This window comes from Lethenteron reissneri, chromosome 7 (assembly GCF_015708825.2).
Source record: "Lethenteron reissneri isolate LAM-NWPU_2019-01 chromosome 7, ASM1570882v1, whole genome shotgun sequence".
NCBI classification, from domain to species: domain Eukaryota; kingdom Metazoa; phylum Chordata; class Hyperoartia; order Petromyzontiformes; family Petromyzontidae; genus Lethenteron; species Lethenteron reissneri.
In genome coordinates this window covers 9,743,851-9,768,111 of record NC_083785.1, presented here as the reverse complement: position 1 = coordinate 9,768,111, position 24,261 = coordinate 9,743,851, and the positions used below count along the sequence as shown (strand labels likewise).

The 24,261-nt window shown below is 43.3% G+C and overlaps 1 protein-coding gene across 1 annotated transcript; it reads right to left on the bottom strand.

Annotated features, from left to right (window-relative positions):
* Positions 1–144: 144 nt before the first annotated feature.
* LOC133357402 (protein arginine N-methyltransferase 2-like) lies at positions 145–24,261 on the bottom strand. The gene is given in 12 exon segments (XM_061575322.1): positions 145–627; positions 1,928–2,053; positions 2,055–2,103; positions 4,362–4,495; positions 5,242–5,371; positions 6,339–6,514; positions 8,181–8,345; positions 11,560–11,721; positions 13,673–13,861; positions 14,589–14,791; positions 22,445–22,495; positions 24,057–24,261. Coding segments are annotated over 10 exon segments (1,287 nt in total). The 5' UTR covers positions 14,712–14,791; positions 22,445–22,495; positions 24,057–24,261; the 3' UTR covers positions 145–594.

The window sequence follows — 24,261 nt, the reverse complement described above, 5'->3', positions numbered from 1 at the left end:
CCCTTCTGCATGCAGTTGCCTACGCAAGCAACTGCAAATTTACCTTGGATCACATTTCTTGCATTGCAAATGATACATAATTTTACTGCTGTCAACAACTTGCAGAATTATGAGCTTCAAAGATAAGTGGAAAATACAACCGTAGCAGATTTTAAAAAAACTTTATTGTGGGCATTGTATTTTAGTTGCGTGTTACACAAATAGCACCTGTAAACTAAATGACGAGATTGACATACAAGTCGATTAGTGACATATATCAAACTAATGCATATTTACGTTCGTCAACACAACGCACAACTTTCTAGAGCAATGAAAACACAACAGATCATCTTCGTTTCATCCTTCCGAAATAAGTTGTGCTATATTATGGAGGTTGCGAATTACACGATAATAATTTAAAATATAAATTGACAAAACACACGGCTGATCTCATAATAAAATACATAAACACAATGAGCAGTCACATTCTTCAGATTTGTAATAAACAAAACGACGGAGAGGTGTAAAAATTGTGCAGATTATTATTCAAGAGCAACAAGGTGAATGTGTGGGGTGAACTGTGCAACTGGAATTTTTCGTTGAATACCGTGCTCTTCAGCGCCACAGAGGAAAGGTCTTCTCGCCCTCCTGAAAAGAATAACAATTGAATGATTACCCATGTATAATCACAATACCCTCCCCCCCCTCTTTGCCTCGAATCACTGCACCAGATTGGATTAAATTAAATGACGTCACCCTGATGCTGCTCTATTTAAGACCGGAAGCAACAGGAGAGCTTCACCATTCTTGCCCGATGAAGCTGATTGTAATTGTCAGCGAAACGTCGTGCTACTCAAATTTTAAAATGCTGTTGATTCCCTCTACAGCACACCGGTGGGCTAAAGAAGTGAATTATTTTGTCCTTTGAAAAACGTGACACATTTTTTACTGTTTGGCCGTGTCGGGTGGTGGAGGGTTACGACACATTGTAAATAACGCGATCTGACCCAAAAACCTATATTATGAGATGTAGTCAGTTAAGCATAAAGCCAAGCAATCCTGTAAATGACATATTTTCTAATACAAAGGACCATTAAACATCAACATAGCCGACAACTTGTTTTGATAGCTATCCGGTTTGTTTTCAGGTTGTGCCGCATCTTGTTATGGCATTATGTTTTGACGTTTCGCTGCACGGGGCTAGGAGCTTAAGCAAAACATTGGACATCGTGCAGAACAATACACATGGTACAACTCAACGGACACACGAGAGAGCAGTATAAACAATTGCGAAAACCTATACAGCAGTAAGTTGTACAGATAGTCCACCTTGAACAGCATTTCATTTTTGGTGCTGAGAGTATTTGGCTGCTATAAATATCCACGTGATGAGCCACTTCAGTTGAGCTATCATGTGGCCAGGTTGCTTCTGACAATAGCTCGGTAGGTTTTATCTGGTAAAATAAAATAAAAAATATTTAGTTTAGTTGATTTCAAAGTCCATAAAAAGTTTGTATTTCAAATAATATTTAGTAAAGGGTTTAAAGTATTTATTTCAATAAATATACCACAATTTTTAAGGCCCTTTTATTATTTTTCCTATTTGTGGACAATTTTTTAATGTGGGCCTTTGCACTCTCCACTGACTTACCCCAATTAATTGAGAATCATTACACACCTCCACTAACCAGTCGCTTATCACCCCCCCCTCCCCATTGATGAGAAACCTGCTCCCTTGCACACGTGCGTTATCTCTGGGTACTCTAGTTTTCTCCCACATATAGGACCACGGCTTTGACAAATTGTTTGGAGCTGGGTTCTGGCTGTCTTCCAGCTTGCCTGTGGTTTCCCACGCCTCTCATTCATTCTCTCTTTCATTCGATAGTGAACAGAAACTGCGTCGGTTACAAATTTAAGTTGACGACTATCTTCAATATTGTTAACGTACGCCGATGGCATCGGGGGCATCCGCGGACGGGGCGACTCGCCACCGGAAAGCCACGCTCATGTGCCGTCTCCAGACTGGGTTCCTCCGCAGCGCGACACTGCCCGCCACGACGTCTCCAGGAGTCACCTGCCACGGGGGAGTCCAACATGAAGAGAGTTTGCTTCCAGTGTGTGGCGCTACCGGAGAATTCACACACGCAGAGTGGGGAAGGCAACAACAACAAGTAAACCCGTAAAAACAAAGTTTTTCACTATAAATCCTTTATATGCGTGGCGGCTAGAGTCTTTTCGTCCTCTGGCTTGAGATGGCTGCCACCTATGGGTTCAGATGATTGCCAGTATTAAGCAATTGGTAATTAAATATTTATTTTGTTTTCCCTAAACAGTGTAAAATTTTGGAATTTTTTTTTAACGAACATTAATTGTCACGCACAACGAGTCTGTGTGGAAAATGTCAGCTCGATTGGATCACGGGAAGTGGGTTAAAAAACGACCGAAAGATTTGCACGGTCGTAAGCAAGCAAGCACGCAAGCAAGCATGCATGCAAGCAAGCAAGCGAACTTAATATAAAGGATTTAAAAACACGTGAAGGTAAAGGGTACTGTCTTGAAAGTGCTTGTTTATGCCACTGCTGGTGAAAATTCCTCCACTTGAGGAAGCTTTAGAGAGCCCTCTGAGGGTTTTTTTTGGTCTTCGTCTTCACCATTACACCCCGGCCCGCGCCCTACGATACTCTGACACCCATAAACTCGTGCCTCCCACCAAACTCCACTTAATTGGTGATAGGGCCCTCTCAATTTCTTCTAGGCTATGGAACACACTGCCCATTGAGATAAGATCTGCTGAGTCAATTTCCACCTTCAAATCTCAATTTAAAAAACTCATCTGTTAAAAAGGTCTTGCAATCTAGCTTTTCTTACAATCTATCTTCAATTCCCTCAACTCTCCCACCTAGTATATTCCGTCCCTTGAATGCTCTATGCTGCTATGATGTTTTATACACATGCCAGTGTTTTTTTTCATGTAATAAGATTTTTTTAGTATGCATAATATTTGAATACGTTTTACTGTTTAGTGCTTTGAGCGTGAGAAAAAGCGATATATAAATAAAATGCATTATGCTGACGAGGTGGGAGAACCCACACTTAATCCCCATCGTGTGTGGCTTGCCGATCGCCTGTGCTGTACCCGGGTGAGGGGTGGGGCTGGTCACTCCGTGGTGCCCTTATAAAACTCAACGTTTAACCTACACACTACACTATACACGACACGATACACTACACTTATACAGGTAGGAACAACAGCTTCCACACTGCCGACCAGGGATTATTTGTCTGTTGTGCACGAATGCCCTGTCCAACCAAGTTCCTACCTGCCCACTCCGAAGGAACGTGTTATTTGGCGTGAGCGCCTGAATACAAATCCTTATTCCTGGTCACCTCTTAAATGACAATGATATATTGAAACCATGACCAGTTATTAAAATATTTTTCCCAGCAACTACAGTGCTATTACATATTTAAAAACGAATTTTCATCATTTATTTTAAAAGACTCAAACGAATGACATTGTGCGTCTCGTTGTGTGTCATTATGATAATAATGATTACACCTTAATGCCATTCAGGCACATGGGCTCATTGTTGCTTTATGTCTGGTCCATCGCATCGTACAAAAGAAACTACCTTTATTATTTACGACTTCCTATACCCTGGAATTAGTTCAATTACTGGCGCTCTTGTCCACTCCAGCAAATTATTTCTTGCTGCGGCTGTCCTACCTGATGACGGAGGCTTGTGTTGCTTCCGAAACGTCGTGATTTAATTTATTTATTTTCTCACCTACGTGACTTTACCGAAGGAACCAAAGAGTATGGATCTTTGCAGTCACGAAAACTTCAAATCTAGAATTAAATTACTGCCGTTCATGTGCACGCGGTGGTGGGTTTCGTGTTTAGTGCAGAGAAGCTGATATGTAGGCTACACACAAGTTCACTTCTCGGTCGCAGCCCACAACACCAGAGGCCGAAAACAAGTCGACTCGCTCTAAAATAAATACACAGTGCGCCATGGTAAACGTTTCCACAGGGAATGAGATGAAATACGGGATTGCAGGACCAGCAGGGATGGCGAAGTTGTTCAATGGCTGTCATCAGGCAGTGGATAGATAATGGATCATGATGTTGGAATTAAATAGAAAGCATAGCTTGAAACTTTTTTTTTTAAACATTACACGGAAAATTATGTTATTGAGTTCCAAGTTACCACAATAGGTTTACATTGTATTAATGTTTGCAGGCATAAGTGTATATTGCAAATGGATAATGCCATCGAAGGATCATGCGGTGGGTCGGATTGGAAAGGCCTTCATCCAGCAGTGGATTTATCAGTGGCTAATGATGATGGGAACAAGGCAGAAATGTCAGGCAGGCTTACGTGGTCATGGGTCCTGTGTCCAAAATTATGGAAGGGTTGGAGTCGGGGCACTTAAATTCTGTGCTGAACCACGCCGCAAACCCGTGCATAGGTCCTGCTTTCTTGACCTCGAATATAAATTCGTAAGTAATCTCCTGTAAAAAACAACAACAACAAAAATAGCAATTAAATAATTCCTCTGCATCACTTTGGTTATTCATCATGTATTATTTATGCTGCGTCTCGCATGCAATACATTTTTGAAACGCCAGAAGGGGTGTTTGAGATTAATAACAAAATAAAACACAGTAAATATATGATTGCAGATGAAATGCAATGTAGGAAAAAACAATGTAGTATAGACAATATACACAAACAAGAATAAAGATCTCAATGAAAAGCTCAACTGCGCTTGAGGCTACTCTCTTATTTCACCACTTCATTTGAGTTACTATGCAATGGAGTAAACACAAATATTGGTCATAAAGCAACACTTTGCAGATATCTTTCTGCGCAGAAACAAGGTGATCACGTGCAGCTGATGGGCCAAGGGAGTTGTGGTTGGTTTCACCTGGGGTGGCAAATACTGCCCGTGTCCACATTGGGCAGAAATCTGCACACAAACACTGTCTTATATCCACACTTCCTATTTTAATATTTCATGTATGTTTAACGTCACGTAAATACTTTTGAAAGTTATATTCTCTGCCAAACATACTAAGGTACCCTTCTTTTATGTAATTGTTCTCACAAAAAGCAACCAGGTTGACCTTGCTATCTTGCATATTTGTTATCCAGAGATAAAATGTTTCACTAGCATTATTATTAGCATTTGCCACCTGGAGTGGTACCAATAAACCATTTCTGGGGTAACGGCATGAGGACCAATCAATGAGCGTACCTCCAAATCGGAAGTTTGCACTTTGCTCATGTCCAACTGCAGGATGCAGCATGGCTCTGCCAGGCAGTCGTCTGGGTCCATCTGGTGGTCGTGCTTGGGCTTGGAGAAAAATTCCTTTGCCGCCTCAGTCCTGCGGCCAGCGGTAGATGACACGAATTGTGAAGCTTCATTGCACGCAGTGAAACAACCTGGGCTGTTGAAACCACTGAAATTAAAATGTGATCACTTGGTTTGGCCCTATTTTAAAGCCCCATAGGTTGAATAATTACATTAAATTGCTCCGTTGATTGTTTATCTTTAAAAAAATAAAAACACTTGAGTTGTATTCAAAGTTTTTCAGCCAGAAATTTTTCATTTGCATGTGTTTCTCTGACATTTTTCTGTAATTCTTGTAATGTTTACTAAAATAGCATCTGGGATCATTCAGTGTTTGACTCAATATTCCAGCAGTCATTTGTGGCTAAGCATGCAACAATGCATCGATCAATTCACTAAAAGATTACATTCTTAAAAATCTTTTGCCTTTCCCCCCAATTGTATCCCATTTGTGAGCAATTAAGTACGCAGAGCAGCATGACCATTCGTGTTCGGGAACTTACCTCTGAAATCCCCATCAAGGCGGCAGCATTTTCCCACCCGCTATGCTGCTGAGAGGAATCTTGGAAAGCAGTCTTTTGTTTATTCTAAGAGCTGGAAATTATCAAATGTAATGTGATGTTTTTTTGTGAAGTCATTGATGACCAGGCTGAGAACAACCAAATCCACTTGATCATAGCTGGCTGCCTGGATAAGATCTCTTAGCAGTGCCAGCTCATTGCTCCGACTCCTAACCCATCTCTTAAAAAATACATTATAATGCTCATGATACATGAAATCGAGTCAGGTTCCATAACAATGAGTTTGAATTAATGAGAAACAATAGAAACATGGTGAAAATGTGGCCGAAAATATATATTTTCGTGCAGCAAAAAAACATGTCCGAATCATGCCAATTCATAGAATCGCTGCGTGCGCCGAATCATTACAAACCCAGTTATCCTTCTTTATATGAAGGCTATGACTGCTGCCTTTGGCCAGGGTGCTTCTCCATACCACACCTGAGCTGGCTGAAGTCCAGTTCATACTGCCAGTCCCAGAAGCCAATCTTGTCCGCGTATTCACGCTGAGCAGAGCAGGGCGTCAAGTACAGGGCAGCTGTTGAGGGCCACATGACTCCTCCATCTCGCAGCCAGCGGTCACGGGCTTGCAGCACCGACTCGATCATGAACTCAAACTGGGCAATAAAATGAACAGCAGCGTCACTCAAAATCTGCTTTGGACACCAAGGTCTCGAACTGACAAAAGCCTCACGTCGGTTCTCTGCTATCGCCCCCTCTGTGTGGAACTCCATCCCTTTGCACATCCGCAACATCAAATACACTCTGGCTTTCAAGAAACATCTAAAGGCCTATCTGTTTGGTCAGGCTTTCTAGCAGCCCTGAGCTTGGCTCTGCGCCTCTGAGTTATTGCTGCAAAATCTGGCGCGTTTTGTCATTATTATTATTGTGAGCTCAAGGTTTTACTTGATATTAAACCATTCAACTGGATGCTGCCATGGTGTAATGGGCGACCACAATAGACTGGCAATCTAGAGGTCACCAGTTCTATTTGATCTCCCAGCGTGGCAGCTGAAACGAGTTCAATTTTCTTGAATGCCACTTTTGCCCCTGTCCACACAGCAGCAGTATAAATGCATACACGACAGTTAGTCAATTGGCAAGTCACGCTTGGTGTTGTTAAGTGTGGGTAACTTCCGCTTACAAAATGTCTGACTAGGATGTAAGGAGAGGAGGCCCTTTAGAGCTTCCTCTCTTGAGCTTCGGACAACAGTGGCAGCCACGAGCAATTGCAGGTCTGCACCTTTATATTTTACCGCAAAGGCAATGACACCATGGACAGCAAAGCTCACATTTTAGATGTTGCTGGACTGCCAGGAGGCAACATTAATGAGATAAAGTGAGTATTTTTTTTACATTAATTTGAGTTTCCTAATCAATTCGTTTTATCCACTTCACTAGAAAATGTAAGGATGGCTCATACCTAGGGTGGCCACACATGCAGTTACTAATAGCTCGTCAAGTAGCCAACGATCTGCAGTCAGTTAAATTACTTATAGAAATAACTGCACAACTTCCAAGCGTCTATTATAGTGCTATAAAATCGCAAATTGAAAAGACTTAAATATGTTATTACATTTTATCTCTTGAGCTGGCAGTCGTAATAGTATAATTATTCTTGAATAATGTGAATAGTGTCGTCTTGTGTTCCACCAACTGAAATAATATTGGTTCTGGCAATGCTGAAAATCAATCCACTGCTGGATGAAAGGCCTCCCACGCTGTGTCAGGCATGGGGGTTGTTTGACCAGACTTTCCTCCTCTGCATAAGACCGACCGCCTCTCCGTATCAAGTAAATATGCCCCCAATTTATATTCAGCTTTTATAAGACGCAGTCACTTTCAATGCTATATAAATCCACATTGTATACTTATATCACGCTGGTAAATGTGGTTGGTGAAAGACATTGAGGAGGTGGGGCCAGCCGTGGTTCAAATCTCACTTGTCACTGATATTAGCTATGACCAGGAATCAAACTCAGGTTTTTGCGTTACCGCTTCTGTAAACAGGCCTCACAAATTACTCACAAAGCTACGTAGTAAGATCACCCCCTGACAGGCAGACTAATGCCCACTTGCTGGCCGGTGCTGCGTTCACCTTTCTCGTCACAGGGGCAGCTGCCACCGGGGGGGTCCCCTGCTGCGGCAGCGCGCTCTCGAGATCTACTGCATGGGAGGTGCGGTATAAATATTAAGTGGTGATGATGATGATGATGAATAAGTAAATAATGAAAGCGCTGGTTATTTAGGGGAGGTGGGAAGGGAGGCGGCACAAACACGCACCAGCAGACAGGTGCCCATCCACTCGGAGACGAGGCAGTCGACGCTGCCGGGTAGCTCGACGTCCTCGACGCGGCCCTGCAGTACGCGTACTGTGTCCTCCATCCCGTTACACCGCACCACTTGCTCCGTGAGCCGCGCCAGCTCGCTCGCCTCCACCGCGTACACCTTGACGGTCACAACAATTTCGATTTAAAGCTTTCGTGACTGCAAGGATTCATCTTCTTGGTTCTTTCGGTAAAGTCACGTAGAAGGGAAGTAATAAAAATAAAACATAATAAAATAATTCGTTTATTATGTTTTATTTTTTCATTATTTTATTACTTCCTTTCTACGTGACTAAAATAATAAAAATAAAACATAATAAAAGAAAACATATTAAAATAATTATCTTATTATGTTTTATTTTTATTATTTTATTACTTCCCTTCTACGTGACTTTACCGAAAGAACCAAGAAGGTCACAACAATGCGCACGTGCGTGCGCCACCCTCTTTTTGTTAACCGACTGCTGCATGAAGGTCTTCCCACGCCGCGCGGGTCACGGCGCTTATCCGATCATGCTTCGCGATGTTCGATCGGTGCACACGTGGGCCAGGCAGGGAGCACAGACATAGTAGCGTAGAGACGCACGGTACAGCGAGGGATTATGCTGCACTGCCCTCCGCTGTCTATGATGTAACCCCGCAAACCCTGTGCATGGTGGTCACCCATTGAAGCGCTTTGCAGGATCAAGCCTGCTTAGCTTTTGTGGTCTCAAGAGATGGGGTGCTTTTTCAGGTGGTTTGGTCAAAAGGCGTCTATGAAAAATATTAGCCTTTCCATAAGAGGTTTTTTTTGGGTTATGTCGCGTAAATATCAATGTGTCCTTAAAATATTTACGTGATCTAAGCCAGAAAAACCTCTTTTCGATAATATTGGTCGCAAAAGCCTACGTATTATATATCAGCCTTTATTTACCCAAGACCGATTTAATGAGAAAAAAAAACTATGTTGCAGGAGGGTCCTGCATTGCAATAATTTTACAAGTTCCATTGATGAGTGTTTAATTTGTGGGAGGAAGAAAGCCCACACATATGAGGGGGTAACAATCAAAACTCAGCATAGATGGCTTCAAGAATCCATTGCTATGCTGCCATCTTCTGGCCACCTCGCAACTCAATCCACAAAACCTGGCCTTCCAAGTCGTTTCCTATCCGAATACTAACAAGCAAAAACCTACTTAGCTTACCAGATCTGAAATTACCGGTCACGATTTGGTTGCAGGATTCATGCCAAACCTGTGTGTTACAATGACCTTCTTAGCTGGGACTGTAGTCAGCCAATTAAGTGCACTTGCATGAATATAAAAGGTTCCCTTGAATTTTGTTGATATGCTTAAAGTTAATCACTGAACCTCTTAAGCTATTTTAAGCATATACTAATAGTTCTAAATATCCTAGATGCATCATCAGTCATAATAGAAAATGGTGTCAATTTACTAATATTATAATGATAAATATGCAATGGATGGGTTAATTCAATGTGGCTGTTGCTTACGGTTGCTTTGTAAAAGCTACCGTGGTTCGAACACTTTACGAGAATGATCCTGGACAGGATGCCGCAGCTGGTGATGCATAGAAGAAGTACGGGAAATTAGGAGCCAGGGAAGACAGAAAACCAGATGCATTGAAGCAGTGGTAAAATATCTAGAAGGGGATAGAAATTGAATGAAGCAATAACAATGGCGAACAAGAAAATAAATATGAGTAGTATAATACATAAAAGCAGGCAGACAGATGCAGGGCTGAACGATAGAGAAGAATACAGATGAATACTGAATGAAACAGCGAGACTGGCTACAGAAAGAGAACCATGGCAGACATTTGTTTGGCCTCAACGTCGCTAATGAGATGATGGAAGCAACTAGATGATGATTAATGTAAGCTATACACCGCTTTCCATCACTGCATATGTCCACTTGTAGGATTGTTCCGCACCGAAGGAACATTGTGTTCCCTGCGAGTCTCGCGTATTTTTTTTTTGCTCTATGGCAGGTCACAATCTCCTCCGCGAGTTGCTCACCCTCGCAGCCACTGCTTAAATATTTAGACTTTTACAGCTTAAAGTTTCAATCAACAAATGCAAAGCGTAGTTTTAATATTGTGTATGTGTAGTGGGTTCGAATTAGGTGCACACACACGCAGCTTGGAGGCAACACTATTTATTAAACGGTAAGTAACATAACGCTGTACATGAGGTGGTGACCACCTTCCTCAACTCACTAACACTCTGGAACGCGACACAGACTGGACCAGGCAGGCAACGGCCTGCCTGGCCCAGGACGACGACTCGGGACTTGACGACCGATGATGTCTTCACTTTGGAGTACAGTACAACAGCCTCGCTCTGCGTTCACACCACGCTTATATCTGCTTTGGCGTGGCCGGCTCCGCCCAGGCGTGGCTGGCTCTGTCCAGGCCACGCCTCCCTTCCCAGGCCACGCCTCCCTTCCCCCACCTCTGGGAAGGTCCGGATCCCTCCACCACGTGACCCCCCAGGCACCCGCTTGGGGCCCCCAGCCCTCGTACGGGCCGACACAGTAGTGACCGTTCTATGTCACTACATATGCAGCATTAGACAAACAATAACTGGAGATGACGATGGTGTGTGTGTGATGCGCGTGTATTATAGAGCCTGCAAACTGAAACCAAGAATTATCTCCAAAACCAAGCCACTCTTCCATGGTATCAGCAAAGACAATTTAATTAGAGCTGCGGAGAATTCACCCCAGTACTGCTCCATGTTATCCAAAAAAAAAGTAAAACGGGATATGTTGCCCCAAATGAGCATTGAGGAATTTGTGCTCATCTTATGTTTACAGCCCTGAACCAGTGGTGGAAATTCCACATTCCTAAGGTGAGAGCAATTGTAGCAATCGCACAACTACGATTACCTTTCCCACAGTGGTACCTTGGTCAATTTATTATTCCCAGTGGTACTCATTTTATCCAGCTCCCAAGGAATGATGGGCCGAGTCAACCATCAAACCAGCATTTGAACTCGCAACCTTCCGATTGCGAACTACTCACACTATCGCTCATCCTAAAGGCCAGATCTGCATATAAATGTAAACAAGCTGACGTAAGCTGTCGTACAGCTGTCACCGAGTTGTTTTGGGTTCGAATCTGGAAAAATCCAGATATTGTACACCAATTGAAAAAAGCGCAGCTAAATGGTTAAAGTAATGCGGCTTAATAAATATATAACAATCATGTCTATCAGCTGGCTTGTGCTGGTACAAATCTGCCTGTGCCGGCTGCCTTGACACGACTCTTTAAAAGGGCCCCGAGGTGCATCTCTCTGAGCGGTGCACAGTGTGCCGAGTCGAGGGCAACAGTACCCGTGATGGCTGGGCGTGCTTGGCACAGAGCATGCTGATGATACCAGAGCCACAGCCGACATCCAGCACCGCCTTGCCCCGTAGCCACTCGCGGCTCCTCTTCATGACAGCACCGTAAGTCTCGGTGCGCACTCGGTCGGCCAGCATCTCCTGCTGCAGCTTCTGCACACGGTAACGCAGCGGTTAAAAGGCGGGGGGGGGGGTGGTAATTGTTTTGAGATTAAAGTTAATTTGCTTGTTGGAATCTTTTACCCTTTGTCCTCATTTGAGCCGAGCTGGCATGCGGGGGGGCTCTCGCGGTTAATTGCCATGCCGAGCCATGACCAAAATGAGATACGCAGATCTAACGAGACATCTCCATCTGGCTCAGGGCCACCCATGGTTATCACACTGAACTGGACTGACTGAGGTCGTCGGCTTGGATCTCCAGGCATGGCAGCTGAAACAATGGACAAGTTTCATCTTCTTGGCGTTTTCGGTAAAGTCACGTAGAAGGGAAGTAATAAAATAATAAAAATAAAACATAATAAAATAATAATATTACTTCCCTTCAACGTGACTTTACCGAAAGAACCAAGAAGATGAATCCCTGCAGTCACGAAAGCTTTAAATCGAAATTTAATGGACAAGTTTGTCAAATCATCCCATCTCCTCTGTCCATCCAGCGGTATAAATGGGTACACCGCAGTCGATCGGCAGGCAGGTCGTGTGTGGTTGTGTCAGGTGTGGGTATCTAGAGCACCACCTAGTAAAGGCTCTTCCAACAGCGGTGATGTAAGCAAGTAATTGTGGGCCTGCACCTTTACCATTAATATTTGTTACAATCCTCTAATGTTGCGCAACATGCTATGTTACACATTGAAAGTGTCGTTTTTGTTTTACGACACAGTTATACATTACCGAGTTGACAAACTCAACGATGGCCAATATCTGTGTGCAATATAGTAGAGCCTAGGAGGCCCTACCTCCGCCCTCACCTCTCGCCTGGACAACCTGGCCCAGGAAAACCGGCAGGGGTCTAGGTAAGCCAAGGTGCCTCCTGAGCATACAAATTTCACTTTTAAAAAACTATCCAGGAACTTTAGTGAAATAAGAAAAAAACATGATAAAATAATAAGAAAAGTAACAGGTGAATGTGTTGTTTACCTTTAGAAAGACAGATTAGTCCAGTTTTCTTATCAAACATCTAGCCATCATACACGTAAAAATAAAATCAGCCATGTTAACCACGTGATCCCATCCATATAATTAGAGCACGCATTGCTAGAGTTGAAGAGCAACATAGTTCAGCAGCTTTGTTGAACAAAGTTGCGTGTTCGTGACGCGAATTAAACTTTACAGTATTTCCCAAATAACTGAACAAATTCGTTAAGAACAATGGCTCTTCGACATCTCTCCAATAAAGTAATGCCATTTTCAAAAACGTCACCTATTGTACATTTTTTCCTCTTTCGGGCAGTTTTATTGACTAATGCGTTGGGTTTTTAATTGTGCTAGTGCAACAATGCCAACGCAGTGATGCGTGTTTTTGTTCACTTTACTCAGCGTTGCAATCTACATTAAACAAAGCAAAACACACAACCGCATTGTTTTTAGCAACGTCATTGCAAGACAATTGCACTTTCACGTTGGCTTTGACCTAACCTCTGCTCACATCAGTCGTGTAGTTGCCTGTAATCTCGTGTTTTGAATGGTATGAATTTCCCAGTCCACTGGCCTGGCAGGTGACTAGTGTTGCCACCTGTCCTGCTTTTCCCAGGATCTCTTTTTTTAAGATAGCTGTCCTGGAGAATCTGTAATTCTTTCCAGAAAATTAATAGTCCACGTTTTTGCCAGTTGTGCAATAACGCACCCACTTAAGACAATGTGTTTACATGTAGTTCACCCCTCTTCCGGTATCGTGAGATATTATTCTTCCAATGATATGTCTGGGTTTGCGAAAGCATTCACTCATCCGTTCAGCCACCTGGTTGGCTACGAATTAGTATTATGATTGCTATGACAATACAAGGGAATTACGACCAGTATTACCTCTCCCACTGGCGAGCGTGTGGAGGTAAAAACAGAGCCGCATGTAACCTATGTCGCGAGTGACTCGGGCACTGGGACATACGAGTTTGGAGTAGCTGTTGAAGTACTCATCGTCCTGCCAAGTGTCTTCCTCGCCCAGGTCCTGGAGCGGGTCCCTTTCCGTGAAATATCTTGCCGGGACGTAGCCAAAGCAGCCGCTCAGTTCAGCCCACCACCACTCGTTGGACATCTGCTGGTGGACGACTATCCGGTCGCCACGCCTGAAGCTCAGCTGGAGGAAGATGGACAGAACAAATGAAGGGAGTAGGGCTTGGTAGAGCCATACTGCGATGATAAGGAAGTGCTATATGACTGCACAACCTATGGTTACATTAAAATGTACAAAACGTGAACAAAATTACTTTTCATCATTATCAGAATGAGATGCAAAAAAATTATACTGCACTTATACCACTTAATATCAGCCCCAATTATAATCCGTATCTTTGGATTAATCACGTAATATAATGCACTGATGTCATTGGGTAACGTGAGTATCACGACGATTTAAGTACAATTATTAGATTAAACCATGCCCTCTGGACCGAGATACCAAGGCTAACATCGGTGACGAGTGATATTTTAAAAACTGCCCTGCCGTTGCGCATTCACCCATCCGCACTAAGTTGGAGAAGTATGGTCATAGAATCATCACCACGGCGCAGGAAGGTCTGCGTGCAGGGGTGGTTTGACAGATGGCTGAAAGCTAAATAATTTGATCTAGATTTGAAGCTTTCGTGACTGCAGGAATCCATACTCTTTGGTTCTTTCGGTAAAGTCACGTAGGTATAAAATAAAATAAATCACGACGTTTCGGGTGCAACACAAACGTCCGTCATCAGGTGGGAAAGAAAAAAATTAATCATTTAAATCCCATTCTCAGAAATTTTTTTACCACTTTTAGAGCTACTGATGGTCATTCGTGTTGCAATTGTGCAGTCAAAGCAGCCGACACTAACCTGCGTCAAGTCAGCGGCTTTGTAATCTGCTGCAGCAGTGAATGTGCCATGATCGCCCGTGCCCTCCATCACGCCATCGTCTCCAAGCTCTTCCCTTCCTCTTTGGACCCCCTCGCGCGGCATCTTTCCCCAGCAGAGATCCTATTATTTACTCCGTGACGGAGCTACCACACAGCTGGGGATTTGGCAAACCCGCGCGTCACCTGCAGAAAACACCGGGATGGAGAAACGAGAACCATTTTTTTTTAATGCGGCAATTATCACGATGCAATATTGATAGCAATGACTGATTACCCTTTTGTTCTGCGGTGCTCTCGCGGGGAATGCTGCCGTGGTGTAACTGTCAGCACACTGGACTTGAAATCTAGAGGTCGCCGTTTTGATTCAATTTCCCGACATGGTTGTTGCAACCAAGGTGGAGGTGGAAGTTTCTTAAACACTCCCTGCCCGCCTCGGTCCACCCAACAGTACAAATGGGTACGTGACAGTCGTGACGGCAGGTCATATGTAGTGGGGTAAAGTGTGGGTACTTTCACCTCTTCCAAGATTGCTAGCCAGCATGGAAGGTAAGGGCAAATCACCTCTAGAGGGGTTTTGTAGAGCTCCCACTCGTGGAGGCCCTTCTACGAACTGTAGCATAACTAATTGCAGGGCTGCACCATTATCTTTTTGTCGCAATAAAATATTGATACGGATGAGAGATTGCCCATTTATCTGTGGTATTAACCGGAGGACAGGCCTCTCTTGTATTGTCATAGTGTTTGTTTTGCAAGCAAACATTACAAATTATGTTTACTAATAAATGAAACCCATCGCTTGCTGCGTATAGTTTTTGTGCGCACACACAGAGTTTAAAACTATTTGTGATTCATCCTGTATCGATTTACAAGATGACCGAGTGCAATTAATTATACTAAGAGCCAGAGTATGAAGTACAAATGGAGTCAGGATTACAGTATTTCCAATTATGATCAGTAATCATCATTAGATAACCGAGTTCGGGTGTTGGTGGGTAGACTATGAGATGTATTGCTTTCTCAACAACATCCATCCTTGGGAATGACATGATGAGTGGCTTGTCAGTAGGTGTGATTACGTAAGCTTACAAACCCCCGATGCACTGCGGAGTGCATCTCGGGCATCATTAAAATCCTCTGACACGCGTGTGTTTCCTGGCAATTGATGCGGAATTGTTGCAGCAGGCTGAGCAAACAAACACGTTATTCAATTGCTACAATTGAGGCTGATCCAAATGCATGGGTTTCCTGCTTAACCGCAGTCTCACGCAACACAGCCCAAACACACATGTGGCTGACCCAAAGCTTATTTAACTCATCTGGCCCATGCATCATGCATACATTAAGTTTTGCAAACACAGTATTTCTTCTTTAATACACACACACATTCTGTATATTGCCAGAGATCATATTTTTCTATGACCTTCTTCATCATCATCATCATCATCAGCCACGATCAATCCACTGTTGGACGAAGGTCGCCCCAAGCTGTCGCCATCTCCCACAAGCCTGCAATGCAACGATCCAACCAGCACTTGCACACGAAGAAATTTCATCACCCCGTCAGCTCGGGGGGGAAAACGTCCTCTCAGACACATTCCATCCCTTGGCTGCCTTATCCTCAATATAAGAGCACACTCAATGCAACAAATTAAAATCCAATATTTGGAGGTTTTGCCCTCTCATATCCTACTTGGCTATGAATTGCTCAATATTGATTGTCTGTACTTCATATGCAAAGGTTGAGCTGTTGTTAACATGAGTACATTACTGTATTGCTAATTATTTACCCAGGAAGCTCTCAGTGAGTCCCCAAGACACCATTTTTACCGGAGGGTCCTACTTTGGCATCTTTAGCCAATACCATTCTTGAGTTGCATGTGGGTGGAAACTGGAGTACCCGGAGAATACTGACGGACGGCAGAGACCGAGTGTCATCCCATCCTATGTGGCCACACCTCACACTGTAAAACTGACAACTATAAAGCGGTAATGTGTGATTCATACCTAGAGAATCTGACACAAGTGAATTAGGTAAATGGTGGGAAGCGTTCGTGCGGCAATTAGAGCGCTGTGCTACGAACCTGGCGACCCGAGTTTGATTCTCGCTCATGCCCAACAACAGTAACGATTATCTGAATCGGTCTTGGGCATCCCCTATGGCGACTCAGCCTCAAATGAGTACCTGGTGCGGTGTCTTAAACATCGCCAGGCATGGTGCTGGCCACCCACACCCCCAAATGTATTTTAAGGCTATACAGAGATCTTTGTCTTTGATTCCATTTAAGTTCTGGAAGAGCTAGAAAGGTTACATTTGATATACCGGTAGTCAAGTCTATGTTTATGACTAGAAGAATCTGAAACAGAACATTTAAAAATGTTGGTGCTAAAAATGTGTCATATGGTGGTTGATTGGGTTCACTCATAGGGCAGGGTCAGCCTAAAGCTCTAAATTGCTCGAATATATTCCAAGTAATGCATTATACACAATCACTCCAATTGACGCTTAAGTCAATAGAAAGCAAAAGCCACTTAATACTTACTAGTCATCAGTACAGTAGTAATGTTACTGGTATAGAAGTACATGTTACAGCCCTTGTTGGAATTCCACTGCTAGATGAGGTTGTCTTCATGCTATGCTGATCGTGGGGGTAATTTAAGCATACGTCACAGAGGTCGCAACCGGGTAACCGATACCCGTACCCTACCCGATACCCGGCTACCAGTACCCGGCCGGGTACGGGTACGGGTAACCGTTTGCGACCCTGGTGCGGCCGGGTACGGGTACGGGTAGGCCGTGAGTCACTCGTGAGTAACCGTTTGTCACTCATTTCGGGTAGGGTACGGGTATGGGTAGGGAACGGGAAGCCGTACCCGGCCGGGTACGGGTACGGGTACCCATTTGCGACCCTGGTGCGGCCGCATGAGTGCGGGAGCAATGAAGTATACACGGCAAGGGCAATGGATTTGATTTCACCGCCCTCTGCTGCTACGACGCACAAGCCTGCAACAACCTCGTTGTGCATTCGACCACCTTCCAGGCTAAACTTACCAAAATCTGACGAGATTGGGTGCATTCCAGGTGAATTTGTCATATGTGGTGTTAAGATATTAATAGTTCGGCGGTGGCTTTCATGGGGGTGGTATGCACCACATTGTGAAGTGGATATCTCCACTAATCGGCACTGACGCAGCATGGCGAAGTATGGTCACGTGTTTTCCCCTCACGAAAGACATTCCGTCTAAAACATGCTATTTGACTCAGTGGAAATGTATGATCATCCAAGCTCTCAAAAATAGAGGCTTACATTAAAATATATGGAAACTGTGGAGTGTATGATGGAACAACAAAAATTAACCCGTAAAAACAAAGTTTTTCACTATAAATCCTTTATATGCGTGGCAGCTAGAGTCCTCTCGTCCTCTGGCTTGAGATGGCTGCCACCTATGGGTCAGATGAATGCCTGCCACCATTAAGCAATTGGTAATTAAATATAATTTGAATTGTCACGCACAACGAGTCTGTGTGCAAAATGTCAGCTCGATTGGATCACGGGAAGTGGGTTAAAAAACGACCGAAAGATTTGCACGGTCGTAAGCAAGCAAGCAAGCAAGTGAACTTAATATAAAGGATTTAAAAATACTGAGATGGAATCAAGAAAGTAGCAAAGTAAATAACTCGAGTGAGTCCATGAGATATGGTCTCACCAAAGGTATGCTCTCACCAAAGTTACGTATGGTGCGGCAGAAGCTCAACACACAACAATCACAGCAACATTCTGAGATCCAGTATTTAGGGAAATTGTATTGGGTAAAAGGCTTGAAACATAAACAGAGAAAAATTATTAACCATCTCTGATTTTCTTATAACAGTCATTAATATCAACCAATGAAACTGCAGGAAGATATGATGGATCTTTAAAAGGACACTGCAAAGTTGGGCTCAAGATAAACTTGAACAAAAGAAAAGTCGAGTATGAGTTAAACCGATTCAGTCCTTGACTGGAAAGCACAACAGAGTGACATGTATACCTTTGGCAATTACTGAAGGCAGCTTGGCCTACAAATTATGTAATTAAGAGGCTAGCAAGAGTAAGTTGGAGTGCTTTTAGGAAATTGAAGTCGACAATGAAAGCAACATACAAATGTCAAGAGAAAACTCACATTCGCCAACAACGCCGCCTTAAAAGGAAACATATAATCAGCGACGTTATAGTCAATGGCCCTTCATCAAATATCACAGAAGAACGTTTCAATCGGTGGATACGGCGTGCGATGACATGGATAGGAAACATGGATGCTGACATAACAATTTTTTTTACAAAAGTTTAAGTGTGTGTGTGCAAAGAATAAAGAGGTAGATGTTTGGCATTACACTGGGAAACAGGAAGAGGAACACGTGGATCAGATTACAAACTCAAATTTGAGACTTGAACAGTTAAGTTCGGTTTTTGGACAAAGCACATCGCTGGAAAGGATGATGGCAGACGGAAGAGGCTGGCGACGATGGAATGGCAACCATAGGATGGGATAGAATATGCCGGCAGGAAGGGAAGGCCTTCATCGAGCAGCGGTCAAATCAATAACAATCATGATGCCTTGCATACGGCACACACCAGTGAAACAGGATGACAATAGCCAAGGCTGAAGGAATGGCAGCCAAAAGGAGCACGCACGCCTCTGCGACATTGTAACCAGCAGTAAGATGGCAACATTCTTGTTCACAAAAGTGAGTGGGCTTGGGAAGGATGACGATTGGCCGGTAGATGAGACCCGATGGTAGAATGACAGCCAACGGAGGGAACACATCCGAGGTGACATCGGAGCGGTGAACCGGCTCCTGTGCAGGAGTCCAATGGATCGTCGCATAGCAAGGCCGCGTGAGGTCTACCAACAGCTTGTGGCAGACATTCATCCAGCAGTGGAACACAGCTGCTGATGATTATCAGGAATGAGTACAGCTAAAAGCACATGTCGACTGGGGGATACTGGTTACACGTGGTCACAGCACATACACACACCACTGTGTATGGAAATACACAGCTTCACAGTACAGTCTATGACAAGCAGGGGCAGACAGCTGGGAGCTTAGGCAGAGCAATACAAAGATCTCCCCCCCTGTATAGCCTGAAAAGACTGTTGGGGTAAGTGCTCTTCGCAAGCACCTATGAAGGCTAGCACAGGATACAAGGGGGTGGGTGGCCAGCACTACGCCCGGCCGCCTTTGTCTCCTCGGTGCTGATGTTTACACATCACACCAGGTACTCAGTTGAGGCTGAGTCGACCTAGGGGAGGCCCAGGACCGGTTCAGATCATGCGTCATCGGTGTTGGTGGCCGTGAGCGGGAATCGAACTCGCTAACCGCTTCACCACCGCTCCCCCCCTTCACGCAACACACACCAACATCACAACTGTGTTCAACTAGTGATGTATACATGAGTGTGTACACAGTTATGGTACCGACACTCGACCCAACATTTGCTGTGTGCTCTGTGTACAGACAGTATTAGTAAGGTACTTTAGTAGGCACTTAGTATACAATTACATTAAGTATGTACATAGTAAGGTGGTGGTGTGTCTGTAGGTCGAGACACACAACCTCACCGCAACGGTGTACACCAGCCAGTATGTATCAGTTATGTACATTGGTGAGTGTACCCTTTACATGTGTACACAGTTGTGGTGGTGGTATGTGCCCGTAGATGAGGGAAACGCCACCAGAACTATTATAGAGGGTTTTGTTTACGTGACACTACTAATTGTCTGTGTCGGGTGGTGGCGGGTTAAACCACACATCTATACGCGTTTAACTGTCCACCAGAACTATTACACTGTGACAATTTTTTTTTCTGGGTAGTAAGTGTTATTTCCTAATTGACTATTATTCCCCACACACTTGGCTTTTGTGACCAGGACAGTGATATTTTGAAATGTACCTATTTTCAATGCGAAAACGTGCAAATTTGTGTCTTTTCGTTCACATAAAGTCAGAATAAAACAACATATGAATTAAAATGTACATGTATTTATACTGAAGTAATACAAAATTTACTACAAAAGATTTAGACACCAAGGCGCACTACCACAGGTGGGACTGGCCACAGCGGACCGAGTTCTCTGTGGGGAGGAACAACGTCAGTGGGAGCCACTGGTGGACCCCCGGAAGGTGCTGATGCCACCACTGCACATCAAATTGGGCCTTATGAAACAATTTGTCAGAGCTGTAGATATGGAGTCGGCAGCCTTCAAGTACCTTCAAGACTTCTTCCCTAAGCTGTCTGAGGCAAAGGTCAAAGCCGGTGTCTTCGTCGGACCACAGATAAAGAAGATCCTGGAGTGTAATGAATTCCCCAAGAAGCTCACTGGTAAGGAGAAAGCGGCTTGGAACAGCTTTGTCGCAGTGGTTCGTGGCTTCCTGGGCAATCACAAGGTCGAAAACTACGTGGAGCTGGTTGAGACTGGTGAAGAACTACGACACAATGGGCTGTAGGATGTCCCTCAAAATCCATATCCTTGATGCTCATTTGATAAATGAAAGAACAAGGGAGCGTACTCGGAGGAACAAGGCGAGCGCTTCCACCAGGATATACTTGACTTTGAACGCCGCTACCAAGGACAGTATAACGAGAACATGATGGGAGACTACATTTGGGGGCTGAAACGTGAAAGTGATTTACAGTATAATCGTAAATCTTGAAAAACTACTCACTTCTAAATCTTTTGTAGTCATTTTTGTATTACTTTAGAAAACATGTTAATTTTGATTCACATGTTGTTTTTTCTGACTTTACGTGAACGAAAAGACACAAATTGGCCCGTTTTCTCAGTGAAAATAGGTAAATTTCAAAATATCACTGTCCTGGTCACAAAAGCAAAGTTTGTGGGGAATAATAGCCATTTTGTATACTTTTTAGGCATAAGCAATTATGAAATAACACTTACTACCCAGGAACAAAAATTGTGTTACATAGTGTTATCAGAATCTGTATTCAGACTGGAGAAATCCGATGAGCTATTAAGCTATTTTTCACAGATGTCCAGTGTGGGCGGTTCAGCACGTTACCACAGCAATATAGCACAGGTTAGAAAGTGCAATACACAATTACATTGTATAGCATTATCAAGGTAGTACTGGTGGTATGTGTAAGTCAACAAGAAATTCCCACCACCATAACTGCAGGCGAATGTGCATACTGTCCGTTCATAATATGCACAGCAAAGTACACAATTACACGAGTGTGTAAACAATTCTTTCGACAGACACACAAACCACCATAACATATACAACACACACACACTACTTGCAGTACGTACAGCCATCGGTAACAACTGTATACAATTACAGTACCAAAACACACAATTACACGTATCTACTCACATTAGGTGGTGTGTATGCATACTCTTTGGTTCTTTCGGTAAAGTCACGTTGGTGAAAAATTTATAATAAATAAGAATAAAAATAGAAATAACTAAATATTCTTATTGTTTATTTATTTACTTTTCACCTGCGTGACTTTACCAAAAGACCCAACGAGTATGGATCCTTACAGTCACGAAAGCTTCAAATCTATAAAAGGTGTGTATGCAGTTGAAGGAGACAAAAACCCAAACACCGAGTACATATCCTTAAAGAAAGTATACACAATGCTAAGTACTGTATACAACTACAATACCAAAAACACACACAATTACACGTGTGTACTCACATTAGGTGGTGTGTATAAGCAGTTCAAAGAGACAGAGACACAAACACCGAGTACATATCCTGTAGGAAGTATACACAATGCTAAGTACCGTGTACAATGACACAAAAACACACAATTACACGTGTGTACTCACATTAGGTGGCGTGTTTGCAGGTCACAGAGACACCAGCAGTGGGTCCATATCCTGTAGGAAGTATACACACCATGTAAGTGCTGTATAACAATGACATTACTGAGTACACATTGGCATTGGCAAGTACACAATAACTCAGCTCTGGCGGGGTTGTTGAGTCTCATTGACCTACAGACACACAAACCACCCCATGCAGTCAACACACACACTACTGCCTGTCAAAGGATACGTTGTCAAGCACACACACATATACAGTACCTGTCAACCCATTATCAGTGCCCCTCACTTATTACAACAGATCAATTCAGACCTTATTCATTCATCACCCCCGTGGCCTTGTAAATCTCGACGTTTATACTATAAAATCGCACATAACAATGGGAGAAACGTAAGCAAATAAAGAAACAAATAGACGAAAAAATAAACAAATAAATAGACGAAAAAATAAACAAACAAATAGACGAAAAAATAAACAAACAAATAGACAAATTCACAAACTAATTCACAAACAAATAGACAAGCAAATTCACAAATAAATAGACAAACAAATTCACAAACAAATAGACGAACAAATTCACAAACAAATAGACGAACAAATGCACAAACAAAGACGAAAAAATAAACAAATAGACAAGCAAATTCACAAACAAATTCTCAAAGAAATATACGAAAAAATAAACAAACAAATAGACTAAAAAATAAACAAACAAATTCACAAACAAATAGACGAAAAAATTCAACAAACAAATTCACAAACAAATAGACGAAAAAATTCAACAAACAAATTCACAAATGCACAAATAGACGAAAAAATAAACAAACAAATTCACAAACAAATAGACGAAAACTGTGACCGCATGGACCTGAAAACTCAAACGTCCCCCGTACAAGAACACGAGGCTAGAGCCGTGTGTGTTGACACGGCATCGCCTACATTTACAACAGCAAGCACACAACTCTGCAGACGTAAATTTCGATTTAAAGCTTTCGTGACTTGCAGGGATTCATCTTCTTGGTTCTTTCGATAAATTCACGTAGAAGGGAAGTAATAAAATAATAACAATAAAACATAATAAAATAATTCTCACGACGTTTCGGCCACAACGCAAGCAGCCGTCATCAGGTGAAGAATACATACGTTTACACGAGTGTGTACCTCAGATACTCTGGTGTGTGTACCTCAGATACTCTGGTGTGTGTGTATCAAGTGTACACACACAAACAACAACAACAAACAACAACACCACCACCACACTTGCCCATCATAGCCGTCTACACGGGTCGTCTGTGTAACAACTCACCATGAAGATGTCATCCCAGACGTCTTTTAAAGGAGACTGGGGTGGGGTGTTAGATCGCGTAACGTGTTAATACCAATATTATCGATAATATTGTGTATAATAATATTGATATTATCGCGAAAGTCTCCGTGTTAAACCGACGGCGATGTCGTCCGCAAGCGGCAGCTCGCCAATGCGAGCAGCAGCGGCGTTTCCGCATTCGAATCGCTGCTGCTGTTGTTGTGTTTGTTGTTGTTTGTTGTTGTTGTGTTTGCACAGCAAGAGTGAGATTCTCCAACCCCCAACAAGATGGTGTGTTTAATGTATCTCACCGCCTTGATCGAGTCGTTTCGTAGCCGCCACGACGACGTCTGTGGCCGCCTGGATGTTACAAATCCGCACACAGGAAACGGCGTTTCCACCCAGAACCCACCACCACTCACAATCACCAACTCATTCTCACTCACTCTCTTCCATTTATCTCTCTCACTCTCTCCTTGCTCTCACTCACCAAGTCTACCCACGCTCTCTCTCCCC